Source organism: Carica papaya, chromosome 5 (genome assembly GCF_054855325.1).
Source record: "Carica papaya isolate Zhongbai chromosome 5, ASM5485532v1, whole genome shotgun sequence".
Lineage (NCBI taxonomy): Eukaryota > Viridiplantae > Streptophyta > Magnoliopsida > Brassicales > Caricaceae > Carica > Carica papaya.
In genome coordinates, this window is record NC_142313.1 from 5,237,377 (window position 1) to 5,251,604 (window position 14,228).

A 14,228-nucleotide genomic window follows, 5' to 3' on the forward strand; every position below is an offset into this window, starting at 1 on the left:
TATGGCATCATCATCTGTATTAAGTCTACCTAAATTTGCCTTAATTTTGATTCCTGTGAATAAGCTTACTAAAGATTTGAATTGTTCCATTATATTTTTTCTTGATCACTGTGTTCTTTAAGATCTTCTGATAAAGCAAATTATTGGCAAAAGAAATATATCAGATAATTTTTACATTGTTAATACTTGGGTACCTCGATCGGTTGTCTACTCTAGTGTTATCTCTACATTTGAAAAACATTGTTAATTGGGACATCCTTCTCTATCTGTGTTGAAGAAGTTAAGTTCTCAATTTCATAATGTACCATCACTGGATTGCAAATCATGTTAGATGGAAAAACATTACCGTAGTCCGTGACGTCCAAGGGTCAATAGACAAGCTGAGTTTGCTTCTATGTTAGTTTACTCTGATATTTGGGGTTCCTGTCCTGTTTCGTCCAAAACTGGATTGAAGTGTTTTGTTATATTTGTGAATGATTTTTCTCAAATAACTTGGATATATTTTATGAAGAATTGTTCTGAAGTATTTTCTTTTTTTTTAACTTTTTATGCTGAAATCAAGACATAATTTAATATTTTTGTATATGTATTGAGAAGTGATCATGTCAAGAAATATATTTCAGACTCATTTCAAAACTATATGACTTAACACAAGATCCTTCATCAATTCTCGTGTGTGGATACACCATCTCAAAATAGAGTCGCTGAGAAAAAGAATAAATATTTACTTAAGATAACTCGAGCCCTATTGTTCCAAACGAAAGTCCATAAACAGTTCCGACCTGATGCTGTTTTCACAGCATGGTTCTTGATTAATCGTATGTTATCTACAGTACTTGATGGAGATGCTCGTAACAGTCTTCTTTTTCCAAACATATTTTTGTTTCTAATGCAACATAAGATATTTGGTAACACCTATTATGTTCGAGATGTGCAACCTAGTATGAAAAAATTATATCCAAAAGCCTTGAAATGTGTATTTTTGAGATATTCTCGCCTTCAGAAAAGATACCAGTACTATTCTCCAATCTCAATAAATATTTGGTATCAACTGATGTGATCTTTTTAGAGAATACACCGTTCTTCTTCTTATTGTTAAAGCATGCAAGTCAGGGGCGGATGATGAATGACTCATCTACAGTTTCACACTAGGTGCCTCTACTGAGCAAACAGATAATAGAATTTCTCCAGATGATGTGTCTCCAGCCCTCCTTGAAAAAGTTGATGATAGTGTTATTGTACCTTTGACATAAGTACCACTACTAATTCTTCATATTTATTTTAGAAGATAACAGACTAATGATACATATCCTGTACCAGGTCCGTCATCATCTAATTCTGCCTCACAGGACCTTAATCTTCTCATTGGTTTTTGCAAAGATAAATGTTAGTGCACCATTCTTACACCAACTTATCCCATTGCTAATTTTATCTCATATGACCGTCTGTCTCTTTCATCTCTGTTTTAATTATTTTTATATATTCAATTTCTATACGTAAGACAGTTAAGGAGGGTTTGAATCACCCTAATTGGCGTAATGCCATGCTTGAAAAACTAAATGCTCTTGATGACAATCATACTTGGGATCTACTAGATTTATCCAAATGAAAAAAAGTTATAGGGTGCAAATAGGTATTTGCAGTCAAAGTGAATCCAAATGGCTCTGTGCAAGACTTAAAGCTTGACTGGCAGCAAAAGAATATACTCAGACTTATGGGATGGACCATTCTGATACATTCTCTCTAGTGGCCAAACTTATCTCTATTTCGTTTATTCATAACTATTGCAGCCTCCCAAGATTGACTTTTACACCAGCTACACATTAAAAATACATTTCTTCATGGTGATCTCTTAGAAGAAGTGTATATGGAGCAACTACCAGAATTTGTTATTTAGGAAGAATACAGAAAAGTCTATCATTTGAAGAAATATTTGTATGATCTGAAGTAGAGTCCTCGTACGTGGTTTGATAAGTTTAGTGAGGTAGTTTGTGAGTTTGGATTGAAGATGAGCAAGTGTAATCATTCAGTCTTTTATAGACAATCAATAGCTAATATTATATTTGTTATTATTTATGTTAATAATATTGTGATTATAGAAAATGATCATGTAAGAATATTCTCTCTCGAGTCATTCTTGCATACCAAATTTAATACTAACGACTTATAATAACTAAAATATTTTTTGGGGGTTGAATTAATAAGAAATAAGAAAGGGATTCTATTATCTCACATAAAGTATGTACTTGATCTACCGGCAGAAACAGGAAAGCTGAGAGTTAAGTCATGTAATACACCAATGTTACTAAATGTATATCTTAACGATGGTGATCCCTTTGATGATCTAAAAAAATACAAACAATTAGTTGGAAGATTAAATTACCTCACTATGACTTGTCCATAACATACCCTATCAGTATTGTTAGTCATTTTATTTCTACACCTACAATCAAACCTTAGGAGGTTCTGGAACAGATTTTGTGCTACTTAAAAGGTGTTTCGGAACTTGGTATAGTGTTTAAAAATTACGGACATACTCACATTAAATATTTTATAAATGCTGATTGGACTGAATCTAAGATTGATAGGGGGTCTACTGCAGGTTATTGTGTTTTTATTGATGGAAATTTTGTATCTTGAAAAAGTAAGAAGAAAACAGTTGTATTTTGCTCAAGTGCAAGGTCTGAATATAGAGCTATGATCCAGTCTACATGCGAAATTTTATGGATACATCATCTTCTAGATGAAGTATGTTTGAGACCCACATCTCATGCGAAACTCTGGTGCAATAATCAGATTGCTCTTCATATTGTCATGAATCCTTTGTATCATGAGAGAACCAAACATATCGAGGTTTGATTGTCCTTTATCTAAGAGAAGATTCAGAAAATTTTTTATATACTGGTTATGTGAAGATAGGAGAACAATTTGGTGATATATTTACAAATTCTCTAAATGAAACATAGATTGAATATCTTCAGAACAAACTGCGCATGATTAATATTTATGCTCCAGCTTGAGGGGAAGTATTAGAATATTATAGAATATTTTATGTATATAATAGTATGATTATCTTTTCAAATATGTTAGTGTAATTAATAGAATGATTTATGTTGATTACTATATATGAATCCATCTGTATATATATATTCTTATTCTCATTTCAATAAGAGGTAAGTAAATATTCAATATTTTTCTTCTCCAACCCTTTATATGGACCAATTGACCAAACCATATGATTGGTTTATACCGTTACCACTCAATAAGCTGTTAGAGCATAATCATCCCTAATTATCTATTGCAACTTTTTCATACTTAATAAATTGCATTGCCTATTATGAACTAAACAATTATACGGGAGCATGACTTTGAAGTGGTGGTAGTATCCTATAAACTAAGATTTGCTTACATATAATATATATACCCAAATAAAATTTATAATAGACTGTGGACGAGATTAAAGGAACTCATGTAATAAGCTAGCAGCCAGCGACAAGCTTGCTGGAAAGGCTGGGAAAAACAAAAGACAAAGTGATAGGTCGTCAGATAATATGGAGTTCCTAAAGTCGGTGGGCACAGGCAAATGCTGAGGATAATAGAGGAAGACTTGTATCTTGGGGAAGATGCTATTTATTACCATCCTCATCAAGAATAGTTCTTGGGGAATTCATTCTTGCCTCGATCGCCTCTAAGCAGTCGACACTTGAATTTGTAGTATAATTTATTACCATCCTCATCAAGAAAGAAAACTTAGTTTACCATTAAGATTAGATTTCTTTGCTGAGAGAAAAGAAAAACTGACATGAAAAGAAAGCTAAACTTGATGATTACAGACACTCCCCTCCTATAAATGCAATTTCCTACACTACGAGTTTAAGCCTTGACCGCTCAGAGGCGATCTTCTCTAAGATGCGTGTACAACTCTTTGCTTCCCCACTGATTCTGGAGACTCCATGTCATCAATGATCTAGCGCGGTCCATCTCCAGTTCTTTTGCAGTCTTTCCGGCGAGCTTGTTACCAGCTTTGGCTTTCGAGAGTGATAACAAGATACAATCTTGATGCTGTTTGGTTGTCATGCTCCACGGAGAAAGAGAGAAATGAATAATCCAAAATCAGTCCTATCATCTGATGCATTGTACCTTAATTATTTATATACACGATGAAGCAATGAAACAGTGTGTTTAAGGAGATTGGGTCGATCGTTTTTGTAGTTTTCCATAAAGATTGACACGTGTATGTTAATTTTTTTTTTGCACACGTGTGTGCTAATTTAAATGCAGAGGAAGAGTTTAGGGAGAGTGCCATTCCATATCTAGAGATGCAAGGTAAAGCGAAATGGTGGTGACGTGGGTAGATATACATACGAAACATGTGTGCTGTTTGTGTTTATATACATGTATATATTGATATATATTGACTATACGTATACATATATAAACTTGCTGGTGGTTTCCAACAAATTTTCTGGTTTGATATCTTTGTGAATTATATGCTTCTCGCGGCAATATGCCAAGGCGCGAGCAAGACTAGCAATGCCCTGAAATTTACAAGAACCAATTAATAAATCTCTAGAAAAGATATAGATGAAAGTCCAACATATGGGAAGTACAACAAATTTCATAAGACAGAAACACTCAAATTAGAGGAGAATGGTATTATTGAAGCCCTAATACCTTGTTTGGATAAATTTTAGTAATGAGTAATTAATATATAACAATAACAGTGATTGAATGATAATGACACATGATAAAAATTGTAAATTTTTTTATGTTTGGATGGTTATGTATTAATGTATGTTAATGACAACTGTTTGTTTGGACGATAGGATTGTATAGTTGTATTTTTAGTCAAATTACTAATTTACCTCTACCTATTATTGTGTAATAATAAATGTTATATAAAAAGTATGTAATGAAAAAAAAATTTATATAAGAATATAATTAAATTTGTATTTAAATAAATAATTATTATATATAATCAAATTAAATTTTTATATTTGATAAAATAAATAATAATTATTTATATTATCACATTTAATTTTAATAAAAATAAAATTATTATATATTAAAAATAAATTGTTGTAATTATATTATTATATTTAATTTAAAATTATTTCAATAAATAAAAAATTAAAATATATTTAAAATAATCTCATACCATGAGTTAATTTGAGAAAATGAGAAGAGAAATAGGGTGTTTATTTGAAGGTGTAACTGGAATAAAATATATTTTATGATGGTATAAGAGGAAAAAAATTACATGTCTGTCACATATTACCGATTCGTTGGTTTTAAAATTCATTCCAAATTTACTAGTAAAATACTATTTGCTACCATCTTATTCGATTGGAAGTTGAAATAAATATAATTTTCTCATATCCGTGGAATACTATACATTAATTGACTATCATTTACCACAATTTAAATATGGTGTAACACCGTAAGAAAGTGGCATGCAAAATTAAGAACAGCTAGCGTTAAACATGAACAAACCCTAATATATCATATATTTGAAACCCTTATAGACTAAGAAAAGGAAAAGGAAAAGGAAACAACCGAATCATATCTCCAGCTAAGAAAATATAAGTAACTAAAAGGAAAAAATAGAAGAAAATCATTTTATGCAATTAATTGGAAAAGATAAACAACTATAATCAAGATATTATAACTAAGAAGAACGAAGACGAACAAAATTCAAAAGATCAAACACGTTAATGCAATAGGATGCGAAGACAGAGATGTTGAGAGCAAATGAGAGTCGCCTTGGCCACTTGCTTTTCCTAAGCTCTCTTTAAATCTTACCACAGTGAGCATACTCGAGAATCAAGAAATGCGTCCACTGTCATGAAACCAACTGTAAAGATGCAGTACGTTTGGGTAGTGGAGACTGCTCCTTGAAGAGCACCTTCAACGCCACTATGTATTTGCTCTACAAATTAGAAAATGAATATATCAACAATTGCCACGAAAAAGAAAATCATAAACAAATAAATTCGAACACAGTCTTCGATGCAAAATCAAATTTTCTTCAATTCATCGAGAATTGAGTTGTAATCAGTAATTAAAATATTTAATGATCAACAAATCAAAGTGTTCGCACCACCAAATAGGAAATAAACACATGGACTTCTTTGGCGAGGAAGACTCCACCGAACTTTCCTCTACCAAGGGGTTTTCCGATTTCAAAATCTTTCAAGGACCACTCTCTCTTAGGATTAGCCGGTTGAGTATTCGTTAGAAAATTTCGATCTTTTCCTAATTTGATCGAAGGAACAAGAAACTAATTACTAGTTAGAATTTCATAAGATTTGGGCGAATGAGTGAGAGAATTTAAATTTTTAAATCACTTGATTGGGTGGACTGTAACGTTATTTATTTAACAGACAGGTTCCTGTGCTGTTTATAACTATTTTTCTTGTTTTTTTTTTTTTTTGGACTTGTAACCAAAGAGTGCTTGACGAAGGAAAGAAAGGAAAACAGCATTAAAAGTTATCACTTTATTTAATTCCAAAAGGAAAAAAATATATATAGATTTTGTATAATTTTCTTAATTACTTAATGTAACGCAATTATCTTATAGAGTTTAAGGTGTAATTGTTTTATAATTGAAAAAAAAAACAGTAAGTTTTCTCATCTCAATTTATATGTTTAATTCTCATGGTACATGGTTGCTTTTTAAATCAAACCTTTAATTATTAATGTCCATTTAGCCATTTCTACTCAACCAGGCAGGGGAGACATACGCCCGCATGGCAAGTGGCTACTGAGCTTTATACTGTTAAATTTTTCTCCTGAGAAACTTTAAGATTTAACAGATTATCCAACAAATATTTTCTCAAGAACCAAACATCTTTTTTTGCCACACCATAACCACATTCATGACATCTTTTATGTCAAAGAATATAAAAAATTTACACAAATCAAACTAAATTAACTAGTGAGACATGACATTTACAAGAATTGCACTATAGGCTATGCCTATATTTGCTTTTCCTAGGACAACTTGTTCAGAATGGTGTTTAATATTAATGTTACAGTTCGGAGATTAGTTAGCGCCAAACTCTTCATTCCATCGCTCAAGCTCTTCCCACCTGCTTTTGTTCAAGCTAGGTCTGATGACAGTCATAGCCTTTTGGAAATCTTCATATCTCAATGCTCTTACCTGTTCAACATGGTACCGGTCAGTATCAACTACTATTTCAGATAAATTTTATCTAGTCCCTATTTCCAACCAAACAATTGCAATGTAGAAAAAAAGAAAAATTCAGCCACATGTAAGAGACCTGCATGGAATTGAAATTAACCCAAATTGGAAGCGTTAACTTTGTACAAGTTTTAATCCATATTTGGAGGAAAATAGCACCAAAAATAATGAATTGGAATGCACATGAAGGTAAAAGATAATCCTCAAAGCCACGTGAACGTGGCAGTACTATGGAGAAAGTAAAAGTTATATTCATATTTCACCACAAAACTGCAATACGTTATAGTTTATCATAGTTAATTTCTCACTCAATTTTAGACAATCAAGTTTTACCTTCAGTTATTGACAGAAAGAATTTGAGTATCACAAAAGAAAGGACCTGATCAAATTAATTTCTTAAATGCAGAAGCAGATGGCAGGCATGTATCCAAAAATCCAAAATTTCCAGATCTTTTCATTGGAACAAAATAATTTCAAATAAACTGCAGGACACATGGCTAAGTGAAAGGTTCAATGTTTGACACAAGAGTTAGGAACAGAAAAATTGTGGGTGATAGAGCATTCCATTTATGGAAATACATCCAAAAATGATACTAAATAAATATAATCAAGATTCAGTCATAAGCCATAGCTCGAAAAGAAGCCATGAATTTCTGGCCTACCTGATCTGCCTGGACAGTAAGAATACTTGCACCAAGCTCTCTAATTGGCATCATTGCAGCTTCTTCACACAAGGCTCTCAGATCACTTCCAGAATATCCTGCAAATTCAGGATGGAAGGTAGAATCCACACCAAAGAAGAAGGGTTTAGGAAGGCCAGAAATAACAAGGGCAAGAGATGTGCGATTGGATAACTAAATGTTTAGCGGCAAGCCAAGATTGACATGTATATGGTGCTACAGTGTTTTTTTGGGGCTAAAATCACTTCTCTGATTAAAGAATAATGTGCCCTTGAAACTTGAACAAACCCATAATACAGATTAACATCTTACCTTCTGTTTCTCTCACAAGTCTCTCCAGATCTCTACCTGCAAGAGCTAACGATAATTAATTGATACCTCTTTTCAGCCACCAAGAATCAGAAACTGCTAAGAATTGTTAATTAAACAAGCTTGACAATAGTCCAGCACCACTCAACTGAAAGATTTATGTATTACCCAACCAATTACAGAACAGGAGTAAATATTACCAGGCAAGGAGAAGGTTTGGCCCCTCAACTGGTGCTTAAGAAGAAGTCTCCGGACATTTTCATCCGGTAAAGGTACATATATTCTCTTTACCTGGTACAAAGTTCCAGAAAGCATGCTATAGCAGTTATAAGTCAACTCAGAAGACATTGACGGTAAAAAGAAGAATATCAGTAATATATAGAAGTCCAAAAGGGATTAGATAAATATCTACAGTTCAAGAAATTTTCCTTACTGTGTTTTCCTGTCACCATTTCCAATAACAGAATATGACCAACATTAGCCATGCACAAAACTATCTACAACTGCCCTAGTAAAAGAATTGGCATTTCTGAAGCCACATACTAGATTATTAGTAGATAAAATCCAAGTCGCGTGACCAACTTCCTAACGTTAATTCAGACCCTTCTTTCTTAATCTTGACTTTGCTTCCATCTCTAACTGAAAATATTAAGGCATGCCCTTCATCAATTTGCTGATCATGAATCTGTAGGTTAAACAATGTTGTTTAATTGTGTCACAGTCCTGTGCTCCAGATCTGATCATAAGGCCTTGGACACTGAAGTGGCAAAACAACCTGGCTGCTTGCTTTCCTGATTTCTGGCCTTGTCGGCCCATGAAGCATGTTGAGGATAACCTCTGATCTTTAAGTATAAACTTTGGTTTACTCTAATCAATGACGAATAATTTTATTGATAATAATAGACTTCGTTATAAGGAAGTTAATCATAGTTAGAGCCTATTAAACTCTCCAGGATTTTTAAATCTTGTTTTGTTCTGATTCTATCTCCTAAGGTTTAGCTAATCCTAATTAGAATTACTAAATAACTTATACTTCTCTAATGATCATCATCCAACAGAATCTGGGTGAGATTAACCTCCTCCTCTTTATTGCTGCTACCACGGGACCTATGCTAGTAGGGTTTCCCAGTGAACCTGCCCAGCAGAAATGGTCCTGCTTGCGTAACAAGCCGTCAACAAAGTAATTCCAACTATTTAAAGGGGCTGTTAAATAACAAGGATCAAAGGTGAAAGAACTCTTAGAAAAATAATGCCTGATTTTTAACAAGAGAAATGTTTTCTCTCATGCTATGGACAGATATATTTCAAAATTTCCCAAAATGCTAAACAAATTACGCTAGTTGTACAAATTAAAAAGATAATGAAAAGATATAATATAAAAAATCTGAAATCATATTCCACAAATGAAAGAAGTTCCAAAAAGGTAAGGTTAAAAGAAGGCCAATATCATGCTCACCAATCTCCTAAGAACTGCATCATCCAATTCTTGTGGTTTATTTGTAGCTCCTGCATCAATGTAAAGTCTGCATTAACATGAAGTGCAAAGAAGAAAAATAGGAAAGCTACATACATAGAAAACACGCACAATATGTCTCATTAGATGGAGTACATATGGGCAAGGCAAGAATAATAAAGTTTGAGAATGATTATAACAATTTTCAGTTTGGACCCTAATATGAAGCTATGCAACACTCTCAAGCCAACTTGATTGTTATAAGGTTCTCTCAAAGTTGTAAAATCAGACGATATAAACTGCAGTTATCTTATGCAAACGAAAACCTTAACTGAATCCGATTATAGGCTTACCAATAACAATGACTAAATCATTAGGATTGGAGGTAACACCGTCAAACTGTATTAGGAACTCTGACTTTAACCTTCTACTTGCGTCATTCTCATTAGCCAATCTTGTCGACATGATACTATCAATCTATTAAACAAAAAAGGAAAGAGGATATTCTGAAATTATAGAAAGAAATGGTGATAACTAACTTAATATAGGTTAAGAAACAATGCTAAGAAGGATAAGCAAGCTCAAGAAACATAATTCTAACAATGATAAGCGTGCTCAAGAAAGATAAAGCTAAAAATGAATACAATAGGCTCTTTTTCTAGTATCTTTGTTTTGGGAAAAAAAAGAAGAGCTTCGCACATCTGCTTGCCTTTGGTAGTAATAGATACTATAGATGCTATGTATTGTGTATTTTGTTCAAAGGTCATTGTCTCAAAGCTGGAGACATTTCAAAGGACCTTATAGATCCTTTTAGCAGTTCTCTTTTTTAAACCCCTAATTTACCTCAGAGCACCCCTTGATGCCTTGTGAATAGCATCCTCTGTTTCCTTTAGAAAAGGCAGTCTTCTGAGTTGCAAGCATTTTTCATTTACAACAATAATATACACAACATTATGAGACATCTTCCACCAATGGTGCCATTTATCCTATTCAAGGTACTAATGAACTCTAATGTATTTAAAACTATTAAGAAGCCACCCTTCAGTTCTTCATTGCATCCTTCACCAAAAGAATCATTCTACATTATCAGCACTCCCAATTCTATTTTTCATCAGGTACTTAACTAACTACAGTAAGGATAGTCAATTCTTAAAAAAGAGAGGAGAAGAGAAAAAGGGATTTATTCTGAGCATCTTCAAATTATTGTCCACCAGGAAAAATGGTATTTATATATTATAATTAAGAAAATCTTAATTTAGAGGCAACTGTCACCACTTCAAAAACATGCTCCTGTCTAACAGTTTAGTTTTATAATAGGCACTGGAGTTGGATAAGTATGAAAAAGTTGAAACAGATAATTAGGGATGATTTTTCTAACAGCTGACTGAGTATTAACTGTACAAACACGCCATATGGGTTGATCAGTTGGTCCAGATTACCATAAATAAGATGCAAATTCAGTTATCATGGTGTACCAGTCACTGTAACAACAGTAACTATTTTTCATTTCAACACATAAGACAAGAGTAGGGCAATGCCTATTGATTGAATCTAACAAGGAAATTTGCAGAAAGACTATCATACTTCATCCATGAAAATTACAGATGGCTGTCTGGATATAGCCACCATAAACAGAGTCCGGACAAGCTTTTCCGCCTCTCCCACCTGAATAAATTCAAATAATCAAAATTTCTGGAAATTTTGGACAAATATCAAGAACAAACCATCTAGTACTACATCCTAATAAGGCTTACACACCCATTTTGATGTTAAGGAAGAGGCAGAAACATTGAAAAATGTTGCCTTTGACTCCGATGCAACTGCTTTGGCAAGCATGGTCTTCCCATTACCAGGTGGGCCAAAGAGAAGCAGACCTAGTGAAAATAAAACTTTTATTCGCAAAACATCATGAATTGCTACACTAATATTCCTGGTTCTTATTAGTCTTTCAAGGTTACCTCTAGGAGGCCTCCGGAGGCCAGTGAACAAATCTCTTCTTTTAGTTGGCAAAATAACCATTTCCATTAAAGCTTGTTTTGCCTTTTCAAGGCCAGCTGCAAAAGTTCAGATAAACAAGTAAAAAACTATTTGAGAAAACACGAAAAGATAGAATTCTATTGACTCCTCACCAACATCGTCCCATTTGACAGACGGACTTCTATCCACTATTGCTGTATTTATCATGTCAATCAACTTTGATTCATAGCCATTACTGGACTCTTGCACAGGTTTTGGGCTTGTAACTCTACTTGTCTGGTTTGTTACAATTCCATTCCCTATACTAGAACGTTGAGGCTTTTGTGGCATACTTTTTTTAGGATTGGATGATGTAGATGGACCTGCAGCTGTATGTGAAGGAACTAAGGTGCTCTGCAAAAATTTCAATAAATTAAAAGAACGCATAAATGACATAAGATCAACACTGATAATTAAATCACATCTCTTTTATAAGAAAATGAAGAAAAGTCTTTAAGAAAATAATCAAAAAAGGACATGAAATAGAAGCAAAAAAATGTGAAGACCCCTGCGCCTAGATGCAAACTAATCAGGTGGTTGGATCTCCAATATAACTGCTCCTTACTTTTCAATAACACAGCTCAATTGCTTCTTATAACATACTGTATGTTGTTGGCAATCCCAACAATCCTTTATACATAAGTATTACTCACAAAGAACCACATAAATTATTGAAGCTCACAAAATATCTTAATTAAAATAGAAAAATGTGAAGACCCTTGCACCTTGATACAAATTAACCATGTTAGACCTCTAAGACAGCTACTCCTTTCAGTAACATGGTTCATTTGCTTCTCATAGCATATTTGATGTTGGCGATCCGACTACCTTTTACATATAATTATTCCCCATAAAGAACCACATAAGTTTTTGTTGATGTTCACAAGAATGTTTTAATTAGAATAATCTTCCAAAGAAACATGTCAATGATCCGAAGTAGGAACTACATAAGGTACAAGGATATGAAAAACAAAAAGTTAAAACACTTCAGCTCTGGAAAATCATACCTTGTTCACAAATGTGCCACCTGAAATGAGGATACGGAAAAAAGTTCAGGAATTTTTTTTTTAAAACTAGTCTATAATCAATGCTTAGTTATTCTAACTAAGCATAAGATAAGTACCTGACCGGTTATTAAGAATTTGTAATCTCTCGGAAACTTGACCCTGCCATTTCGATATTTTTTGTCGATATGATCTCACTTTCTCTTGCTCACTATCACAAAATATGAAAATTACAGATTCTTAGTGCATCAAGACCAAAATTCCTTGAAGTTAAACTGCATGGAGCTTAATTACGGATACCTAGAGCTTATATAAGAAGGGGCAGGAGTGGAACTAGCTTCGATCAAAATACGGTGGGCGTTCTTATAGTGAAGAATCGCGTCGTCGACCAAGCCCCATTCTTCGGCCCTGACAGCCTTGGCGATCTCTTCTTTTGCTAAATCGAAGAATCCTTTGAGCTTATACGCGATGCGTTCGTTTGAAACTGAAGTTCCAGTTACCCCTTCCATGGACTGGGAAGACGAAGTGCTAGGCTTTAGTTGAGGTTCATGCAGCGAGCTATCACTGGAGAATATCGAGCCGAATGAATCGATGATTCCTTTGAGAAAGCTCATATCTGATTTAAAAGGAAATTGATTGCAGAAAAGCAAAGAAATTGAAGAAAAAGAAAAAAAAAAGAGAGAGAGAATTGCACTAACCAATTCAGAAACTTTCAGATCATCCCTGGGGAGAACTAAATAGCACACCAATCAACTTACTGAATCAATGAAAGTTTAACTGGTAATCATAAGTTGACGAAAGCGATGTACAAATCCCGGTTACGTTCGTTGAGGAGCATGTTAACAGGCCAACAGCTGCCGGTAGCCCGTTAGCTCAGTAGTAGCTTCCAGAGTCCCTTGGAACCCATTTGCTCGGTCATTGAACTTTGGCCCATCGGCCCGCCTAATTTATAATTTCAGCCGGGATTTTGAAGCAAATTCATATTTTTTTTAAAAAAAAATCATTTAATGAAATTCATAAATTCCATGTTAAAAAGGAATTTAAATTTTAGGTAAAATTTATTTAAAAATTTAAACTTATTTGAGTTTAATAATAATGAAAGTTTTATGTAAAATGTTAAAGTTTATATTCATGTAAAATTTTACATGTTGATATTCATTTTAAACTTTACTGAACTTAATTGAATTTAAAATTCATTGTTTTAATTTAATGTACAAATTTATTAAGAGCTTAAAACTTGAATTTTGCATATTTATAGTAAATATGAAGTTGAAATAAATTTTATACAAATTGTAGACTTTTCTTAGACATAGTGTTAACAAATCTATAATTATGCCGAATTTTTTGCATTAGTTGATTTCTATATTATAAATTTAAATGACGATTTTTCCTAGGCTTGCACTACTTGGATGCCAAAAGTATTGTTAGAGGATGGGAGATGCGCAGAAGTATAGATGAGGTATACTAGATGCCTTTTGCTATGGGTAGAAAGCCTTATAATTGGGAAGAAGATGCTGAGGAATTTTGTCCTGAAAGATGGGTTAACAATGGAATCTTCCAAT

General features: G+C 33.3%; 1 protein-coding gene across 4 annotated transcripts; it reads right to left on the minus strand.

Annotated features, from left to right (window-relative positions):
- Positions 1-6,830: 6,830 nt before the first annotated feature.
- On the minus strand, positions 6,831-13,519 carry LOC110819448 (AAA-type ATPase family protein). 4 transcript variants are annotated; one of them, XM_022048645.2, is made up of 14 exons: positions 13,365-13,519; positions 12,967-13,230; positions 12,786-12,877; positions 12,670-12,689; positions 11,776-12,016; positions 11,605-11,700; positions 11,405-11,520; positions 11,231-11,311; positions 10,000-10,123; positions 9,650-9,699; positions 8,394-8,484; positions 8,197-8,232; positions 7,867-7,964; positions 6,831-7,162 (listed from the first exon to the last, which is right to left on the minus strand). In XM_022048645.2, the coding sequence occupies exons 2-14, from the start codon at positions 13,173-13,175 to the stop codon at positions 7,046-7,048; spliced, it is 1,371 nt and encodes a 456-aa protein (XP_021904337.2). In that variant the 5' UTR covers positions 13,176-13,230; positions 13,365-13,519; the 3' UTR covers positions 6,831-7,045. The 4 variants fall into 4 exon arrangements, 3 of the variants coding, with proteins under 3 accessions (XP_021904337.2, XP_021904333.2, XP_021904335.2); XM_022048641.2 differs by having other exon boundaries at positions 12,967-13,282; positions 13,365-13,514; XM_022048643.2 differs by lacking the exon at positions 13,365-13,519 and having other exon boundaries at positions 12,967-13,358.
- Between the last annotated feature and the right edge of the window lie 709 nt (positions 13,520-14,228).